This window comes from Gracilinanus agilis, chromosome 1, assembly GCF_016433145.1.
Source record: "Gracilinanus agilis isolate LMUSP501 chromosome 1, AgileGrace, whole genome shotgun sequence".
Lineage (NCBI taxonomy): Eukaryota > Metazoa > Chordata > Mammalia > Didelphimorphia > Didelphidae > Gracilinanus > Gracilinanus agilis.
This window is the reverse complement of record NC_058130.1, coordinates 32,133,479-32,155,545: the sequence shown is the minus strand read 5'-3', so window position 1 is coordinate 32,155,545 and position 22,067 is coordinate 32,133,479. Positions and strand designations below refer to the sequence as shown.

Below are 22,067 nucleotides of genomic sequence, written 5' to 3'. Positions count from 1 at the left end.
AGTCTTCATTTGTAATACTAGTCATAAAACAGTGCAAAATGAGTGAGGGAAAAGGCAAAAAAAAATCCATTCTCAAGGAGCTCTCATTCTAATGGGAGAGAAAGCATGTAAATACTTTGATAATATTAATAATAATAGCATTTAGGTAGCACCAACTATGTGCCAAGCACAATAATAATCACTTTACAAATATTATCTCATTTGAGTCTTACAAAAACTCTGGAATTAGGTGCTATTATTATTCTCATTTTATAGTTGAGGAAAGTGAAGTGAACAGAGGTTAAATGTATTATGAATAAAAATAAATCTTGGGGATTTTATACTAAACTTAAAAGTATTTAGAAGTAAAGAGAAAGAAGGAGAGAAAGAAGGTAATATTACCAGCCTAACTTCCCAAAGTCTTCAACCACATGCTTCATCATGGCCCTTGGGCCCTGGCCCATTTCACAAGCAGGGGTCAGGGAGCCCAGCTACCCTCATGGTCCAGCCAGACTAATTAAGGCCAGCCAAGGAGCGAGCTCGAGTTCAGGAAGGGACCAGAGCCCAAGAGACTGAATTCCCTCGTTCCCAGCCCAGCATGCCTGGCCTGCTACGCCACTTGCCAGAGATGGCTTACATCACTAAGCACCCGCTCACCATCAAGAGAGCTCCTTTCTCAAGCCTAAAAAATGGCAGAGAGAGAGAGAGCCCTCTGCTTCAGTCACTGGCTTTTTATGCTCAGTCTAAATCCTTCCCCTAAGATTTTTTAATTTTCCAGAGTTTCACTTCAGTCCCTACCCATCACATCCCTTGACTTCCACTGGTCAGGAATTTCTCCTGCCATGTTGGTAAATGGATGCATGACTCTGTGACCCCTATTAGGGGAGACTTCCAGGACTGGACTGGGTTGGAGATCCTCCCCATATTTAATTCACACAAATGATTGGCCCAAGGTCACTCAGCTACTAAGTGTTTTGAGGCTGAATTTGAACCCAAGGCTTTCTGACTCCAAACCCAATGTTTCATCCCATGTATCACCTATCTGTGTTTGTATATGTACACATATATAATATATATAGCCATATATGTGCATGTATACATATGTGTAAGAATACTAGAAAATATATACGTGTGTGTGTGTCTGTGTGTATGTGTGTGTGTGTAAGAAGACTGGAAAGGTAGACAAGGACCAAGTTAGGAAAGGATTTCCCTCTTATTAGATTATCAATTCCTTGAGAATAAAGCCTGTGCCATCCCCTCTTTAGCAGAATGGATCACGTACAGAATAGTAGCTAAGTAGCACAGTGGGTCTGGAGTCAGGAAAAGCTAAGTTCAAATCTGGCCTCAGACACTAGCTTGTTTGCCTCAGTTTCCTCATCTGTAAAGTGAACTGGAGAAGGAAATGGCAATGCATTCCAGGAATTTTGCCAAGAAAACCTCAATTGTGATCTTGAAGAGTCCTGAAACAACTGAACAAGTGGATTTGAATTCCAGAAAAACTTTGATTTGATTCTTACCTTTAAAATTTGCCAGATTTGTGACTTTGAACAAATCACCATAGCTCTCTGAAACTCAGTTCTCTCCTTTATATAGTGGAGATAATCCCATGCCTGCCGAATAGCGTTATTAGGATGCTCTGACAGATCAGTTTTAATAGCCTTTCTCACAGGGACTATTAATATTGCTACTGTGCCTTTAAGGACTAATGGAATCTTGCACCTAGTTTAATTTTATTCAACTTGTTAAACTATAGAGTTTAAATATTGAGTTTGCTAAATTGTAACTACAAGATCCCAAGGCCTGTAAAGATTAATTAACAGTATCTGTAAAGGCAGCTGGGTGGTTCAGTGGTTATCAAGTCAGACCCAGAGTCAGGGGGTCCTTGGTCCAAATGTGACCTCAGACATTTTCTAGCTGTGTGACCCTGGGCAAGTCACTTACCCCCCATTGCCTAGCTTTACCATTTTTCTGCCTTGGAACCAATACACAGTACTGATTCTAAGGCAAAAGGTAAAACTTTAAATAAAATAAACAAAGCACACAATATTTGAAAGTTGAATTAAAAATGTATTTTGAGGACTTAGGTTCTAAGCATTGTTTTAAATGCTTGGGGAATGAAGTGAGTGGGGACTGGAGGATGGAAACAGTAACAGTTCTAACAGAAGGGGCAGCTGGGTGGCTCAGTGGATTGAGAGCCAGGTCCAGTGATGGGAGGTGCTGGGTTCAAATGTAACTTCAGATACTTCCTAGCTATATGACCCTGAGCAAGTCACTTAACCTACATTGCCCAACCCTTACTGTTCTTCTGCCTTAGAACCAATACATAGAATTGATTCTAAGACCAAAGAAGGTAAGGCTTAAAACAAAAACAACTTTACCCCACCACCACCACCAATTTTTTTTTAACTCACCACTTCCTACTCCTGACATTCCTCTGGTAGTGTTTTTTCTCACCTCACTGAAATTAGATCAGATGGAAGAGTACAAAAAAATTGGGGGTGACTAAAAGGTCCAAATCCAGCCTTTTAAAATGTCTCTGTGTTAGGATAACCCACACGAAAACATAGTGGAGGAGGCTGGCCTACTAGAATTCCATTTGTACCTTTGCCCAACAGAAGTTCCATGATTGTTCCCATAAATCTAACAGATTTGAGGCCTACACAGCAAAGGCTCTTTGCCCACACACAATGTATTAGAAATGTCTTGATGAGAAAAGTTTTAATCAGTCAAATCTGGCTTGATTTAAGGGGATTTTGTGGACAAATCTTTGTTCTCAGCCGTATAATAATTACAAGCTGCTTTACCAGTGGATAAAGCAAGGATTACTCTCCTCTTTGAAAATGGTAACTTTATAATTACATGTATTTACTTGCCTTATCAGAAAAGAACTCACCAGCTGAGATGCGGGATTATTTTTATTTAAAAGGCTCATGGGTAACTTGAACAACCACATATTGGTGGCGGCAAAGGGAGGAGGGGAGTTAACTTTTACAGATGATGCCTTTTGCCAGTGAAATGAAAGAAATGATTGGGGATGGGTTTTGCTATTTATTTGAAATTAAGACAAAAGCAGGAGAAAATGCCTAGAGACATCATAATCCATAAGAAGAGTAATAAAAACACGCCGAAAGGTGTGAGAGAGCATTTTTGCCAGCTTCGCACATGTGGTGTACAACTGTAGATTAGCTGAGATTTGGGGTCTGAGATGGCTCTTTTTTATGGTTTTGGGCTGAGGCTAGTTAACATCATTAAGAAACCTCAAAATGGAAGGTGAGGCATAGGCTAAGAAAGGGAGATTTCTTTTTCATTAGGAATCACTTTGCCCAGGTTTTCTGATCACTAAATCTGTGGCAAGAAGCGCCCCCTCCCCAAATGTGTCTAAAAAGGAATTTTCTATCCAAGAGTGGATTTTGACTGATAACTTTTTAGCTCCCTGAAAAGAAGTGGTAGATTAGAATTCAAACTTCTTTCCAGGGTCTCCTCTCCTTCCACTACCAAATAGGGATTCTTGATTACAAGTTTCGGCTTTCTCTTTTACCTCTCTCTGCCTCCCTGCAAAAGAATGCAAGCTCCTGGCAGGCAGAGGCTTTTTCACTTTTGTCTTTGTGTCTCCAGTGTCTAGTAGAGTGCCTAAGCTATTATTAGTACTTACTAAATGCTATTGATTGATTAATAAGTGAAATTAGGAGCCTTCAGCTTCAGGCTGGTTTCCTTGGACCCTTCTTGATGCTCCTTCTACATCTTGGAAAGAAGGTCATAGATTGAGAGATGAGAGATGAGAGTCTTTTAGAAGACATGAATTCTAATGCCATCACTTAACAAATGAGCAAGCTGAGAGGTTAAATGACTTGCTTGGGGTTACAAAGCTAGTAAGGATGTGAAGAAGATTTTGAACTCTGGCCTTTCTAGTCTAATGCTCTATCCCAGTGATGGTGAACCTATGGCATGGATGCCAAAGATGGCACACAGAGCACTCTCTGTGGACACATGGCTGCCCTCCATCCCCCAACCCCATAGTTCCTTACTAGAAAGGCAGAGGGACTCTGACAGAGCTGCTCTCTGAGCCCTCTCCACCGTGCCTGATGACATTTTTTTTTCACATCACCCTCCCCTCTGCTCATCAGCCCAATTGGGCACACAGGGGGTGATGTGGGTGGCTCACAGAGGGCAGAGCAGAAGGGAACCAGAGTCCTCAGATCATTCCTCTACCCCTCTCTACCTTTGCTGAGGACATTCCTCACTTCACCTACCCGTCCAAACAGCAGCCCAATGGGAGTGCTTTTTCCCTCCCCAGTGTGGAGTAAAGGGTAGGGGAATGCCCAACACTCAGCAGGGGGTGGGCACAGTATGTGGTCTAGGGGTGGGGCCTGGCACTCCATTTCTAAAAGGTTTACCATCACTGCTCTATCCTCTACACTAATCAGATGATCTGTCGTACCCTCCAGATCTCAAATCAAGCCTTCTCTTCCTTCAGTAGTTACTTTGATAGCCAACTCATGTGTGTTTATTACTAGTTTGTAAATGCTTAAGAAAAAACCCTTACCTTCCGTCTTATAATCAATATTAAGTATTAGTTCCAAGGCAGAATAATAATACAGGCTAGGCTATGGGAGTTAAGTGGTGTGCCCAGGGTCACACAGCTAGGAAGTCTGTAGGGTCAGGTTTGAACCCATAACCTTCTCTCTCCAGTCCTGGTTATCAATCCACTGAATCATCTAGCTGCCCCTAGTTTATAAGCTCTTTGAGGCCAGGAATTCTATATCCCCAATCCCAGCATGGTTTCCTGAAGAGGACAGGCAATTATGAACCAGGAGATGGAGCACAGGCTATAGAACCAAAAGATTCCTAGTTTCAAATCCTGGTACTGCCAAGATCACTCTGTGATCTTAGGTGGAGTCATTTCAATCAACATGTGTTCATTTGTGTGTGTGTGTGTGTGTGTGTGTGTGTGTGCGCGCGCATGCCAAGACCTCTGTTAAACCCTGGAGATAGAAAGACTAAAGGGAAATAATTCTTGCCCTCTGAGAGCTTTCATTCCAACAAGAGGGCAATATGTGTGTATCTCTGCCTACATATATACATATACATATTGTCCATATACGTGGATACACTTTTACGTATACACACATACAATATAGTCCAAAAACATTTATTAAACAATTACTCCATGCCAGGAACTGTGCTACGTGCTACGTATACAATGAATAAAAAGACAGTTCCTGATCCTAAGGAGCTTGTAATCTAATGAGGCATAAATGAGGCACAAAAGGAGGCAAGAAAGTAGAGCTAAAGGGCAAAGGGAGAAAGGGGCATCAGAGACTATCAGGGACAGTGGGAATGCCTTATTCCATGGAGCTGAAACTAGGCAGAGGGACCGCTACAATGTGGAGTAAGCTAAGAGTCCAGCTTCTGCTCTCCATAAAGGAAGGAGTTTGGGAGGAGTTTGATACTCCATCCTCTCTGGCCTCCAATCAGAGGGGAGATGAGTCTGAGAAAGGGAATGTCAATCAAGGTTTTTGTTCACAGCAAGGTGATGAGATTTGAAGTGAAGGTAAAACAGCACATGCAAAACTGTATATTAAGAAGCTAGGTGGTAAGGTGGAGTCAGGAAGATTTGAGTTCAAATTCAGCCATAAATTCTTGTTATGTGACTTTGGCCAAGGGATTTAACTTCTATAGGGATAATAGTAGCACCTACCTTAGTGGGCTGCTGTGAAGAACAGAAGAGAGAACAATTGTAGTGTCTGGCACATAGTAAGTGCCACAAATATAAGCTATTATCACCATACATCACCATATATGTATTCACAAATAAAATAATTACAAGGCAGTTTTGTAAAGATTGTGGGTTCTGGTATCAGAAAACTTGGGTTCAAACTGTTCTTCTGATACCTAATCCTTGGGAACTTAAACAAGACACTGAACCTCCCTAGACTGCGTTTCCTCAGCTATAAAAAAAGAGGTCAATGATTAGACAGCATCTTCAGTTCTTTTTAGGTCTAGATGGAAGATCCTATGAACTACTTTTGCCTCAGTTAAGGACTAAAAATGGTGTAGTGGATAAAGGGCTGGACTTAAAGTCAGGAAGTTATGGTTATTGTTCAATTGTTTCAATTGTATCTGACTTTGTGACTCCATTTGGAGTTTCTTGGCAAAGATACTAGAATGGTTTGCCATTTCCTTCTCCAGCTCATTTGACAGATGAGGAAACTGAGGAAATAGGGTTAAGTGACTTGCCCAGGATCAAACACTAATAAATATCTGAGGCCAGATTTGGAGTTAAGAAGATCTAAGTTGAAATGCTGCCCCAAACACTTATCAATTGGGCAAGTCACTTAACCTCTGTCTACCTCAGGTTCCTCATGTGTATAATGGAGATTAGAATTAGCACCTACCTCACAGGCTTATTGTGAGGTTCAAATGAGACCCTATACTACAAAGCAGACTTCAGCCCTTAAAAGGCTACGTAAATGTTAGCAGCTTTTATTATTATGTTGTTAGTATGATTAATTCCCCCAGAGTTTGAAGCTCAATCAATATATATCATGGTAAAATGTTCCAGTCATAAAAGCCTCAGTCACACTCTTCAGCTGTAGTCCATCTGTGTGCCGGGGGGGGGGACTAAAATGACGGGTGTTTCTTGAGATCTGTCAGTCAGCTGGCCACTTGTTTGATAGGCCTGATAAAAAGGTCCACTTGAAACATTTCAGGGCTGATTTTCCCACTAAATAGATAAGCGCAGCCTTGAGTGGAAGAGAACCCCTGTGAATGGCCCTCTGGGAGCCCTCTGAAAAAGGCCAAGGAAAACACAGAAGTAGAGATGCCTTTGGGCTTGGCCTGCCACACCCTATTTTGTTTCCTGTTGAAATATTTTAGAATAAAAGGTGTTTCTTGGGGTCTTGGATGGAAGGTAGTTTTGCTTCTCTCTCGATCACCACCTCTTCAAAGATGAGACTCTCCCATTCTGCTGTCTGAACATCTCTTTTCCTGACCCTGTCCTTGTAGCCTACCATGGATGGTGGAAGGGATTTTGCACCTAGGAAAAACTGGATCCTCCATCACGACATGTCTGTTTTTTTCTTTGTAGTGCCATCTCACAGCTCTTGCCCCCAAGTGGATTTCTCCTATAGTTTTTTCCTTACTATTGCTCCATCTCCACCTCACATGTTTCTCCTTCCTTTGTTCTCAATCCATGAGCATAAATTCATTCTCGTGATCTTGGCCTCATTATTTGGAAAATGAAGTCAGAGGAAAGGAACAACTTTGGCTGAAAGATGGATTTCTATAATGACTGAAAGTTGTTCCCTTTCTCGAATTTCCTTGCCTTCCTCATTTTAATTGCTACTCTTCTGTGCTGGTCTCCTCTCCTCTTTCTGCATGCATTCTCTTCCCATACTTCACTTTCTAAATTCAAAAGGAAAACACTGGGTTCAATCAATTTTTTTGTTTAGATTCTTATCAAACTTTATTAGTAATATATAATATGTTAAGAAATAATAATAATTTCAATTAAAATATTAAGATAATTAATTTAATTAATATTAAGATATAAGAAATATATAATATATAAGAAATATAATACAATAAGAAATTGTTGAAAGCCTACTATGTGCCAACTTTGTGTTAGTATTCTATTGGTTGGAAAAATGATCTCATGCCCAACTTTCTCCTTATTCATTATAGGATAGTATATTCCATTCTTCAAAATTATACCAGAATCTTGACTGGATCGAACCCTTTATATTGCTCAGAAATGAATCCTGGACTGGCCACTTACCACCTTTATGTCTTTGGATAAGTTATTTAACCTTGACGCCCTGCAGTTTCCTCATCTGTAAAATGAGGGGGTAGGAACAGATGTCCTTGGAGGTCCTTTCCAGCTTGAACTCTGTAATTCTCTGACTCTCTGATAGTTGAATTTGGTCAGTCCATCAAATTTCCTTTGGTTTTTGTGACTTTTACTCATATATCAGCAAATCATATGAACAAGAATCAGCCAATCCCGCAGTGAAGAATGACCTCTGGGGTCATTTATTTCAAGCTGATGGGTAACCCCTCCTACAAGATTCCTAGCAAGTGCTCAGCCAGCATCCACTCCCCTGAGATGAGGAATCTGCCGCCTCCTGAGTCTATCTATTCCACTTTTAACACCCTTAAACATGTCATATAAATTTAGTTGTAATGCAGTGATGATGTTGATAGCTCTATAAGGTAGTATGACATAGTAGCGAGAGAACTTGTGCTATAGTAAAGAAGACCTAGGTTCTACTACCATTTCATGCCCTAGCTAAATGACCCTGGCCAAGTCAGTTCTCAGTGCCCTGGAAAACTCTCCAAGACTCTTAAATTGAAAAGCATTTGTTCTTCTGCATTGGTAGAAGTAATTCTGTACTGTTTAGTCTGTCCTCATGCAGGTGAAATTACTTTTCATTTGGATGGATGGATAAATACATATATATATATACATATATATCTATATATACATATATATACACATACATATACAGATAGATAAATCATAGATAGTAGATGGATATGTGTGTGTACAAAATCCCATTTAAATTTCATAACAATCCTATAAAGTAGGTGCTGTATTATCCATGAGTATCATCCAAGATGAGAATACTGAACTTTACCCAAGATAAAGAGACTTGCTTTGAGTCAAAGAGCTGGAAAGTATCTGAAGAAGGGGTTGAGCCCAGGTTTTTCTGCCTCAGAAGCATGCATTTAGGCCTCCAAGGTGAATCAATGGTCATCTAATCCTAATTCAGTCTTTTAACAGATGAGGAAACTGAGGCTTAGAGAAGGTAAGGTGGTCACCCAGATATAAAGCAAAAAGCCAGGATTCACCTCTCTAAATACAGTCCTCTAATACTGAGGGCTCACCTCTCTGCAGACTCCAAGTCCAGCCATCTCGCCCCTTTACCAAGGTGCCTTTCTTGACAATCATTTTATTTCTTCCTGGCTCAGGTCCTTCATGCATGTCTTAAAGTTGACAGTCAGGCACCAGAGAGTAAATGATGGCCATATTGCTTTGCGGGGTGGGTTGGGGGTGAGGAAGAGTAGGAGACGCAAATGCCAACTGCCACGATACTTGGTAACAATGGTCAGGTTCACCATGATCATGCAGTCTTGTGAATCTCAGGGCCCTCAAAAGACTGGAAACTCTACAGTAGATTGTCGTGAGTAGGGACAAGGTTAAAAAAGAGGGAAGGGGTCGCTTCAGCATCTTATTCCCATCGAAATCCAAGCATTAAGATATAGGGGTTCAAGCTCAAGAATGGAACTAAGGAAGACCCAGCTGCCCTAGTCCAGGCACTACACCCCAAACTCTACCTGTGTATCTGTAGAAGGCATTCAGAGCATGTGAGCAGCTAATCTCAGGACCCTGCAAACAACCGGGTTTACCTCTTTCTAAACATGTAAACATGTCTATATTTCTAAGCCTGAACACACTCCACAGGGGAAAAAAATGAGACTTGGGGCAGGTAACATCTCATTCTTGGAAAGTATCTCAGGCTTTTGATCAGCTAAAGAATCTGATGGGGTGATAAAATGATAGATGCTTTGAGCTGAAAGAGACATTCAAGATGATTATTCCAGGAATTCCCAACCTTTTTCATTGCCAAACACAGGCAAAGTTTTCTATAATCCCTATCCAATACAGAAAGGAAATACATTCTAGAGGTTATCATGCTCATGCCAGTTCTTTATTACCTGTGCCCTCCTGACAGCTTCTTTTAACCTTTAGGGATATACATGCTTCAGATTAGAAATTGGACCTCTTTGTTTTACAAATGAGGAAACTGAGACCTATTATTATCCTGAGCTGAGGATACTAAATCTCCCCCAAGATAGAGACTTGCTTTCAGTCAAACAGCTAGGATAGTGATGGTGAACCTTTTAGAGACTAAGTGCCCAACTACAACCCTCACACCGCATGTAAATCCTGTGCCTTACCCCAGAGAGGGGGAGAAAATGCTTCCTTTGGGCTGCTGGGCAGAGAGGTGGGTGATGTGAAAATTGTCCTCAGACATGCATGGAGAGGGGGAAGGAAGCAGCCCCCTCCAGCATGATCCAATACATGTGCTATTGGTTTGCCAACATGGAGCTAGGAAGTATTTTTTTTCTTATTTTTTTTTTATTTTAAACCCTTAACTTCTGTGTATTGACTTATAGGTGGAAGAGTAGGAAGTATTTTTGAAAAGGGGTTTGAGCCCGGTCTTCGTGCCTCAGAAGCACATATGAGGCCTTGTGAGATAAAATGACTTGCCTAAAGTAACAAGGAACTGAGGTTATAAGTGGCTGAACTGGAATTCAGACTCAGGTCTTCTGATTCCAAATATGGTATTTTTTTATATAACCCATCCTCCCACTCTGCCACCAATCACCCATTAAAACAATTAAAAAATAAACATTTTCAAATAGGCTAAAGGAATATATAGAGGCACCTTGAAGGAGTTCCTTGAAGTGGCTACATTTCAAACCTCAGGTTTTTGCTGCACAATATTTGCTACAAATAATTACTTTCAAATTTTTTAAAGTAAGTTCCTTATTAAACACATTCAACCAAAATTAAAAAAAAAAAAAAAGAAGCTGTCATAATGAGAAGCTCTTTAATGCTAGCTTTAATTTTTTTTTCTCAACCCAGCCTTCCCCAAAAGAAAGGTGTTCCCACTCCCTGTGCAGAAGGCTAGCCTTAGGAGGGGATCTTTCATAAAAGAGAACCCCATGATTTCTTCTACTTTCATCATTCTAGCTGGGATTAATGAGAGTCAAGATCAGATTACATTAAGAAATTAACTGTGAATCTCTGTTTACAGTTCTCTGACACCACCCAGTGGCAGGAGGTTAGTGGTAAATCTTTCTCTCAGAACAGGTTGGGGGTAGGGGAAGAATTTCTTTTTTATTTCATTTTCTCTGGCAGTAGGGTATGATTTCATTTTGAAATCTGTTTCCCTTTGATTCCAAATGCATTAGCATATATAAAGTGGTTAGAGAGCCCACTGAGGGACTCCTCCTTTTCAGGAGCTCTCTGTGGGTCACCTGATATGTGGAACCATCTGAAACCCTCCACCCCACCCCAGTCAGGATTATCCATTACCTCTCCAGGTGCTGATTAACCTTGGCCTCGTGTAACCTCATTAAGAGGCAATTCAGCACTTAATAAATATTAGAATGTGTCCACAGAATCATTTAGAAATGGGAAGGAGATCAATTTCCTTTGTAATTGTGTATGTAGGCATAAACACTCTCTTTGGAGCCCTGAATTCCATGTCGGAGGCTGAAGCAGCTGTTGATGACTGGTTTCTATTCAGATCTACAAGAAAAGGAAAAAAAGCCACCTGCTGATTAGAGAAGGAACTTACTTTAAACTCGCCAATCATTATATTTTTCCTTCTCAAACAAACAAGCATTTTGCCCAAGGCACCCTCCGCCTCTCCTTCTTGTCCATAGGACTCACCATAGCAGCTGCTATTTCTCTTTCCTCCAGTTTCATCTTGGCGCCTCCTGCATTCTCTCCATCCCCAGCCCCCTGCTTGGTGTTCATCAAACAGACTGCTTCAGAGAGGGGAGGACAGTGATGGCATCGAGTGCCGGATGTAGATACCTGGAAGCCACCTGAAGGCTAATAGTGGAGCGTAGATTTAGAGTCTAGTCAAAACACATCATTTTGTGTGTGAGGAAACTGAGGCACAGAGACTGTAAGTGACTTGACAAAGGTCACACAGGTATTCAGGAACAGAACTAGTCTTTAAATATTTAAGTATAGGGGTGCAACTGGGTAGCTCAGTGGATTGAGAGTCAGGCCTAGAGACGGGAGGTCCTAGGTTCAAATCCGGCCTCAGACACTTCCCAGCTGGGTGACCCTGGGCAAGTCACTTGACCCCCATTGCCCACCCTTACCACTCTTCCACCTAGGAACCAATACACAAAAGTTAAGGGTAAAATAAATAAATAAACAAACAAACAAACGAATGAATGAATGAATAAATGAACAAACAAATAAATAAACAAACAAATGAATGAATGAATGAATTACTAAATATTTAAGTATAGAAGGTATTCTACACATACAGCTAACATAAGCAGCTCATCTCAAGCCCCTGCAAACAACCTGGCTTAATTCTTTCTAAACATGTCCTCTGACTCTATCAGACTGTCTTGCTTCTTCAATATTCCTCTTCCTAGCTGCAAAAATACAGACAAGTCACTTAACCTTTATGAGCCTCAGTTTCCCCATCTGTAAAATAAAAATAACAATGTTCAAAATGGGATTATAGAATTAGAGCTAAAAGATACCTTAGAAGTCATCTAAGCCTACTCTTTGAAATGGACTTTTAGAGAAGGTAGCTGCGAGAAAAGTACTTTGTAAACCATGCACTAAAGAAAGGTGTTGTTCTTTTCAGCAAGGAGAAGAGCTTGAGGTCACCTCTCCCAATCTCTGACTCTCTTGTTGCCTCTCTAGAAGAAAAGGACCACAAGTCCCCCAGAGGAGCGCTGCTAAGGCTGCCAAAGCAGGCAAACCCCCAAAACGATCTCACTTATTGAGGAGTTCAAACCTTCAGCTGGTCGTGTTGCCTACGCGCAGGCTTTTGCAATATTTCTTCTTACAGTTCTCTTACCAAGACTCAGAGCCAAAGTTGTAAATCTCACAGAAAGCCACCCAGCTTGGACCATGTCTGCTGCCCACTTGCTAATTACAGTTGTAATTAAGCTAAAACTGCCAATGGAATTATAATTCATTTAAGCAGGTCCCAGAATTATGAAGCCATTAGCCACTTTGACATGGAAGTAAAATGAGTAGTGGGTGGGGTTAAGGGTAGGGAAAGGTAGCTTTTGGAAGAGGATACCCCAGGCATTGTTTAAGACAATATTTCAGAATTAGAATAGGCAGGCCCTGTGCATCATGGGTAGCAAAAAAACACCTGCTGGCAGCCTTTTGGAATAGTCACTACTTAGTGCCTCCTGTAAAGACAGGCTCAGATAATCAAAGGAGGATCCAAGGAGGTTCAGAGAAGAAGGTTGCCTTTTAAGATGGCCTTTAATTTTCTGTTCTTTTTCTGTTCCCTTAAAAAGTGGTAGCTTTGGGGTCAAAGGGAAACGAGGTGGCCCCAGTGGATAGAGTACTAGGTTTGGAATCAGGAAGACTGATTTTCATGAGTTCAAATCTGACCTCAGACACTTCCCAGCTGGGTGACCCTGGGCCAGTCACTTAACCTTGTTTGCTTCAGTTCTTCATGTGTTAAAAATGATCTGGAAAAGGAAATAGCAAACCACTCCAGTGTCTTTACCAAGAAAACCAAAATTGGGTCATGGAGAGTCAGTCACTCCTAAAATGACTTAACAACATCGAATTTGGGGTCCATCTTCTCCAAAGGTCTGCCACCTCTTGTGTTCATAGAATTAAGACTGAAATTCATGTCCTAAGATACTAATAATTCATATCTTTGGAGCATTCAGTCATTCATAAAACCTTTACCTTGCATTTTTCATTTATTTATTTATTTATTGTTTGTTTATTTTGGTTTATTTATTTGTTTGTTTGTTTGTTTGTTTTATATTATTTACCCATAGCATTGGCTCCATTTTACAGATGGAAAAGTAAGGTTTATTACAGAGTTGAAGAGACTTAGGATCAATCATAATATCCCGGGAAGAGGGCATAACTTGATTAACTCGGAGTAAGAAATATTTGAGTTCAAATCTTGCCTCAGATACTTCCCTCTCTCAACTTTAGTTTCTTCAGCTATAGAATAAGGAGACTGAACTCGATGGCTTCAAAGGTCTATGAAACCTGAATATATTAAATGTCTCAGGTGGTAAGGGGCAGTCCAAAACCAGGATTCAAACAGAGAATAAAGAGACAAAATCAGATACTGTTCTTGGAAAGGGACCCAGGGTTGCCTTTGAACACCCCAAACTCCAGAACTGTTCCAGGTCAGAAGGAAAGCAGGAAAATTCTTTTCCTTCCTTGTATTCTTGTCCTTCCTTGTATTCTTGTAGTGCTAAGGAAAAAGTGACCCTGAGCATTAGAGATCCATGATAAGGAAGGACCCCTGAGAGAAATATTCCCCTTGGATTCTCCCCTCGATTTTGAGATGGACACAGATATATATCTCCCAGTTATGCTCTGATAGCATCATGCTGTATCTAGGACATCTACTCATCCCCTAAATTATTCCAGGTCATCTCCTTGTGTCTTCAGGACACAAAACATCACTCCATCCCCAATCAGATGACAAACTTCCCACACTTCTGCCTAACCTCATTCCACCCTCTCATCCCTGGTCATGTAGCCCCTGTTGTCTAAAAGATATAAGAAGCCCAGAATCCATCTCTTCTCAGAGGCAGTGTCCACTCTTGCACCTGTCTCCCAACCCTTCAACATTGCTTCCAAATGAATAAATCTCTCTTTTTATTTTCAAGCTCGTTATTGGAGTCGGTCATTCTTGACAAGGGAAAACTTTCCAGATACAGGATTTTTCCTTAAAGTTGTCCCACAACATTCTCACCCCTAAAAAGGATGTGGAAGGGACCTCAGAGATCATCCTTTATTTTACAGTTAAGTAACTGAAGCCTGGAGATAGTAATTTTACCCAAGCTTATAAAGATCAGAGATGGGCTTTGAACCCAGGCCATCTCACTACAGAGTCAGTATGCCCTTCTTTTTTACCACAATGCCCTCCCCTATGAAAGCTGCAGGGAAGAGGAGGAGGTGGACACGTCAGGTATTGAACAGGGGAATGACAAAAGGGAAGCCTCCATATACATCTATACCTAAATCATTCTGGGTGAACGTTGGTCAGTCTGCTTCAAAATAGCCTGAGCAGTGTCTGGCTGTCTATCTCAGCAATCTGGGTCAGCACTTTAAAAAAATTATGTTTAGGATTTATCGATATGTGTGTCTGTGTCCCACAGGCCTGGTCCTATTCAGGTCCAGTAAAACAAACACTCCCTAATCCAGGGAAATAATACAGACAGTGCTGTGCTCGAAGGGCCTAAATTACACAAAAACAGCAGGACGAGGATTGGACAATTACACAATCCATGATAAACCGAGTAATTAATGTGTGCCTAGAGAAAGAATAAGCATGCATTATAAGTGTGCATTAGAGGATTAGGGAATTAGAGCTGGAAGGGACCTCCAAGTTCATCTGGCCCAACCTGCTTGTTTTACAGATAAGAAAGATGAGACCTAGAGAGGTTATGTTACTTACTCAAAATCACTCAGGGAAAAAATGTAGAAGAGTCAGGATTTGAAATCAGGACCTCTGACTCCTCATCTAATGTGTTTTCCAATGGAAAGTTAGCTGCAAATTGTTAAGGGAAAGAATTACAAATTGGCATTTGGGTTATTTCCTTTTAGGACAAATTTGAGAGCAGTTGAAGAGAAAACTCCAGCCCAAGTCCACTATGAGGAAAGGGACAAAAAAAAGATTATACTTGGTATCTTTTCCAAAGCTAATTATTTCTGGTAGACCCCATACACTGTAATAAGAGTCACAAGAATATGAAAGCATGTTTGGAAAAGAAAGTTAAATGAGTGTTTGATTTGCTAACTGTTCTGTACATGTAGCTAGTCTTTAGTAGCATATTTAAGAGGAGGCAGCTAGGTAGCACAGTGGATAGAGCACCAGTCCTGGAAATGGGAGGTCCTGGGTTCAAATCTGGTTTCAGACACTTCCTAGCTGTGTGATCCTGAGCAAGTCACTTAACCCCAATTGCCTAGCCCCTTTCACTCTTCTATCTTTGAATTGATATTAACACAGGAGGTAAAGATTTAAAAAAAACAAAGTGAGCTCCTTGAAGGCATGGTCCTTAGAAGTATATTTAAGAAAAGAAAACCAATGGCTTGACTAATACTAAATAGATGTTAACCAAAACACAATGCAAAATATGTCCTGTTATTCTAAGGATGCAGGGGCAGCCCTGCCTTCAACCCGGTGCTTCCAGAAAGTATATGTTCTCAGGGGAAACAGGAATGGAGATGAGCACCATTCCATAGAAATTCAGAGGACTTCCCCCTCTTGCTGTGCCATAGTAATGAAATGAGGCCTAGGGGAGAGAAGTAACAATTGGTCATCTCTTTTAATTAATCTGATCTCATTTAACCAAGCCTTTGCCATTTGTATGATTTTTGACAGTGAGAAATACTCTTCCCTGAAGCGTCTCTTTTCATTTACAACCTTTTAAAAATGTGTCTGAGAGCTTTATTGCCTCATTTTGAAGTGTTTGTCTACAAATGGGCTTCCTCTGCTTAAATAGATAAAATCAATGATTTGACGAGCTAGATTAGATATTTCACTGGACTCCAAAGTTCCATCATATTCTTTTTGGCCAATATTATTTATTAAATAAAAATGCAAAAGTAATTTGCACATTATTAAGTGTGGGGGGAACTGATTCAGGACTTCAGACAATGTAGCCCAGCTATGGGTAATGGGCATCCGCATTAACCCATGGGCTGTATCAGCACAAGAACACTTTCCAACTTGGGCAGTAGAAAGACCCAGCTATAGAAGACCCTTAACAACACCTGTCTCCAAGAGGGCAGGCTCCATGTGTGAGGCATTAATACATAAGATTAATACATCAGAGCTCATAATACTTCCTACCTAAGTCCAATCATAGTGAATTAAAAACCAAATGATGTAACATTTCTAGCCTTTAGTATTCTCAAATGTAAAAGCAAGGGGGTTGTACTAGGTGAACTTGAATATTTCTTCCATTATTCATTCTATAATTCTTGGGTTCTAAAACTGAAATCCACTTATCTCCAGTGGGTCCAAGGTTCAGGAAATCTATGAACTTAAATGAGAAAGAGTTACATTTTTTTTTCACTAACCTTAGATTTCCTTTGCAATCCTATATATTTTATTTTATGCATTTAAAAATCTTATTCTGAAAGGCCAGTAGGTACAAATGGATCCATGTTGTAAAAAAAAGATTATAAGAATCTCTCACAAAAATCTAAAGGTAACTAATCCCAAAGAGACAGATACCTTACAAAGTATATCTATGATTTTATGTGCATTAATACAGAGACATGCTCATGAGTTGGTACCCAAGAGTAAAGGAAAATGTACTTGAATTGCTGTATATCTTGAATTTCATAGCAGGGATCCAGGTTCATTTAGCAGTTCAAGGTACTGGCACCAGTAATTCAGGTATAGCACCTGCTCTGGGGTTTCTTTCTCACCATTACTCACCCTAACCTGGTAGGCTAGAACCTAAAGCATGACTACTACATCTCCCCTCTGGGAGTAGCCCTAGGGATTGACATGTCTTTCTAATTCTACAATTCATGAACCCCCACCAGTGTGTTACCTCTTATGATTATTCATCAATATCTGCTAGTCAGACAGTTTCAATGATCTTTTACATAGGAATCTTATTATGATGCTATAGTTGGTGCATATGGGACAAAATATTCTTCCTCCAAGTCCATCACACTCATTCCTACGAATACTAGAGTCCAAGGGTAAGTGGGCTTAAGCTTAGAGACCATATGTGGCAAAGAAGTAACTCATAGCCTCCTAAAACCCTTTTACCAGCACCCTCATGATATTCTCCATGACTACCTTGTAACTTTTCTACTTAACATTTTGTACAGCCTTGAACCTGCCTTTTGGCATTATTTCCAATATTTCCTTGCCTTCAGAGGCAGACACTGTTCTTGTCAGTGCTGCCCCGGGAGCTAATGCTACGATACTGATGAAAAATTCCAAATCTGCTGGCACTCTAAAGTTCACAAAGCCCTTGTTTGTATAAGAACAAGAGAGTGGAAGAAGGAGACCAAGGTCATATATCTCACATTCCTTCTTTGCTGCCTTGACAGGCTTCTGCTACCAAATGCTTAACTTGTGACAAAGTCCCTCAACTGATCCAAAGTAACTTCCAATCACAACTGGTTTAACTGCTTTTTTGATTGGTTGATTGATTAATTGATTGATTTCTAGGCATAGTTCATACTTCTGATTGATTTCAAGTAAGATGTATTTTCTCCTTGTGTGTTAAGGCAACTAAGTGGTATAATGACAGAGTATTGGAGTTGGAGGAAGGAAGCTGAGTTTGAATCCAGCTTCATAAAGCTTTATTTTCTTTTGTGCAACCTAGACAAGTGGCTTAACCACTCTTGGGCTCAGTTTCCACATCTGTAAAATGTGGTGAGAATCAAATGAAATACCTATAAAGTGCCTTATAAGCCTAAAGTTACTATATAAAATGATAGTTATCATTATTATTATTATCATTATTGTTGTGTTTAGTCTTCAAAATTATTCAATGAATTTGCATGAAATTGTCTAGGCTGACCTCCTTTATCCTTACCTAGAAATAGGTCTTTAACATATGATTGTGACAGGCAGTAAAGTATAAGGGGTAGAAAATTGGCTTTGAAATCAAGAAAATCTAAGTTCAAATGCTGCTTCTGGCATAAACCTGCTATAATTCTAAGCAAGTTAGTTAGCTTCCCAAATCTCCTGGCATCTAAGACTTTAAATTGCCAATATTCATTAGAACAGTTTATTCACAAGGAGCTCTGTATATCAATAGAATCCTTGGTCTGGACAATGAATGAATAAACTAATCAATGAATGAAATGATTGACTTCCAAAATAGACATTTGAAATTTCAAATATTTAATAAGTGCCTCCTATATTCAAATCTCTGGGATTAAAGGCAAAAAAATATGAGTTTCTATTCCACCTGGGATAAAAATGCCCAAATTAATAGACTATAAGATGATTTGAGAAGGAATATAGCATTATCAATGGACAAATACTGGGAGAATGAGATGAAAGGGAAGGTTTTGTAAAGAAAATGGACTTGGAAGGAAAAGAAGCCATTTGGCAGGTGAAGGTGAGAAGAGAGTCCATCTTGGTACTGTTTTGGTAGGGGATGGAGAGCGTAGGAGAATGCAGACCCTATGGAAGGCACCCAGAGAGGAGGTGGAATGCAGAGTTTTATAAACTTAATACAATTAACTAGTTCACCATAAGAAATTCATAATGCCTTCATGAAGATATTAGGCAAGGGCATATTCTGGCCTATCTTACCATCTTTTATAATCAAATATTTTTTTGAAACAGATTTGGGATTTCAGCGTTTCTAGTCACCAAATGTTTTATGAAGTGCTTTCATTTCTCTTTTTCATTACTTTTGCTGTTTTTATTGTAAATTATTTTGTTAATGATGGTGGTAGTGTTGCTATTCCTGTGGTTGTGGCCCTTTGGGCCAAAAGAGAGTCATAAGTAAATTTCCCTATATGCCATTTGACTTATTAAGGCCTGAGATTCAAGTGAGTTATCCTAAATTTCTACTCTGGAACCTTCTTATTGATTTCAATATTACATTAGTCAGGAATTATATTTATAGTACTCAAATTGGAATAAATCTTTTAGTAAAGTCTTGTCTTCAATTTACCTATACAGAAGGGAAGCATAATCGGCTTTCCCCAGCCATCCAATCCTTTACTTCCTCCAGTTATCCAAAAATATGTGGCCAGAAATCCAATATTTTTAGAATCAACATTTCATCTTTATCCAATAGGAAAGAAAATATAGCTCTTATCTTTAAAATATACAGATGAAGAATTGGTCATCTGGCCGTTCTCAAATGGCTCTGCCCAAGTACCATCTAGCCAAAACTAAATGTTTCTCTCCTAAACAAGAAATTTTGGTTTTGTTGACTAGATAGTAGCAATGGAGTGCTGACGAGAGAATCATGAAATGTTAGCATGTGAGGGAACTTTTGTGATCGTCAACTCCAAGTCCCTTATTTTATAGATAATAAAAATAATACCTAACCTATAGCTCTATAAGGTATGCAGAGAACTTAATATATCTCATATTATATGATCCTTGCAATTCCCCCATGAGGCAGTTGCTATTATTATACTCATTTTGCAGATGAGGAAGCCAAAGATTAAAAAAATTATTAAACTGGTCCAAGAGTTTGAGGCAGGATGTAAGTTCAAGCCTTCCTGACTCTGACACTATCCACTAAGGCACCTGACTGCCTTAATGAAAAAACTAAAAAAGCTGAAAGAGATTAATTTGGTTGCCCAAAGCATTGTGGTTCTAGGGATGAAAAGACATATAATCCAGTAGATATGTTGCTAAGATCATCTGTCTTCCTTTTTTCTAGGGACCAATGTTCAAGAAGCCCAGAATATCTTGAATAACAGTGGCCTTCCCATTACTTCTGCCAGTGACCTGGAAGATGCTGCCAAGAAAGCTGTGGCCAGCGTAAGACAAAAGTGATGCCTTTCCCCTGGTGCCATGAGGAAAAAAAATGGCAGCCACAAAAAAATGACCCACTTTGTTGAATTGGAGAAAATGGTTTGGGGTATTGCTGAATGCATACCATTGCGGGGGGAAGGAAGGGAGAAATAATCAATGTTTATACATTACTTTTTGGAGTCAGAAATTCTTGCAGCTTAAATCCTTTGAATTTTACATAGAATTGTTGTTTAAAATAATGAGTCCCCTTCTCCTTTATCTTCCCAGAAATAAGCAGTGTCTCATAGACTAATAAGAGCCAGTGATGTTTAGAAAGATGGAAGATAGAGTGAGGAATCTGAATTTTGTCCAAACTCATTTCAGATACAATTAGTCCAGTAAAATGAATAAAGCCACTGACTTTAGGTACTTTCTTTATCTAATTCCAATATAGTTCTCCATCATGATAATTAACAAAAATATATAGCTGATATCCAAATTTATCGCCCATTTTAAAGGGATTTTTAGACAAGATTGGTGATTTTTATCCATGCTATATACTCAATGATGTTTTCATTCTGCATTTTTCTCACAGGGAAAAAAACACACTGATATCACACATGTTCTGTTCTTTGCCTTAACATGAAATGTGTTGTATACCTCATACTAGCAAGAAAACCTAAAGCCTTAAGGTCACCCAATTTTTATATGAAAAATAAGGATGTGTGATTCTGGTGAAAAATCATTTCTGTCGATTGCTTTCCAAGAGTGGCTGGATGATAGATCATGTCAGTTTATGTGTGTAATTTAGAAAAACGGTCAACCTATAATGAAATATGTGAGAGATGCAAAGAATGTATCTTTTCTCATAATTCCGTCCATGTATGTTAGGGAAGGTTTTGAATTGTGGATTTGTAGAAATTTTGGTTAAAATGTTTTTATCCATTTTCAAATTTTAATAAAAGGCTTTGTTCTGTGAATTACAGTCCTGTGTGCATGAATTCCATATTTATCCATTTCACTATTTGATTACTTCATCATAAAGTTTTTATCATATCCAGAAGTTTTATCTGATCCACTTTATCACATCCAGAACCCATATAGAAAAGAGAAAATCTGAGATGACTTCATATTCACCCTGATTATTTAGGTCACCTGTTCCCTAGAGCAAAGGTGTCGATACACAACCACAGTCAACATATGACCCAAATCAGATTTAAATGTTCCTGGAAAATACAACAAGATGAACATAGAAATATGCATTGTATGATAACACATGATAACAACATATATCATATTACCTGCCATCTTAGGGAAAGGAGAGAACATGGATTGCCAAATTTCCTAAAAACCATTATTTAAAACTGTGTCAACGTACTAAAAAATTAAATAAATAAACATACCTGGCAAATATTTAACCAAAGTACAAAAATATAGATAACCATTACATTTTAAAACTGTCAATATGTGGCCCACAGGAATCTTCATATTCATATTTATGGCCCCATTTCTATTTGAATTTAAGACCACAGTTCTAGAGAGTGACAGTTTTTCAAACCTGTGATGGATGAGACTTTCCAGAGAATAAAGGAAATCATATGTTAATCAGAGGCTGACGTTGGGTCAATCACTCTAACTTCAAACTTGAGCTATTTCAGGGTTGGAACAATTCCTCTTGAATACACGACATCATCTTAGAACTTAAAGGTAACTTTAAGGTCATTTAGTATAACCCTTTTATAATTTAATTAAGAAAACAGTCCCTCTGAATTTGAATAATTTACCCAAGATCATACCAACGTAAGATGGCATGGCCAGGATTTAAACCCACGTACTTCGACTGCAAAAAGAGATTCTTTTCGC

At 39.4% G+C, this 22,067-nt stretch overlaps 1 protein-coding gene across 1 annotated transcript in view; it reads left to right on the top strand.

Moving 5' to 3' along the window:
• Positions 1-21,184, top strand: part of SUCLG2 (succinate-CoA ligase GDP-forming subunit beta) — a 359,237-nt gene extending 338,053 nt beyond the window's left edge. The window contains exon 11 of the mRNA XM_044675780.1: positions 20,131-21,184. Within this exon, the coding sequence (XP_044531715.1) occupies positions 20,131-20,246 (116 nt within the window). The 3' untranslated portion in view covers positions 20,247-21,184. The remainder of the gene's footprint in view (positions 1-20,130) is intronic.
• Positions 21,185-22,067: the final 883 nt, after the last annotated feature.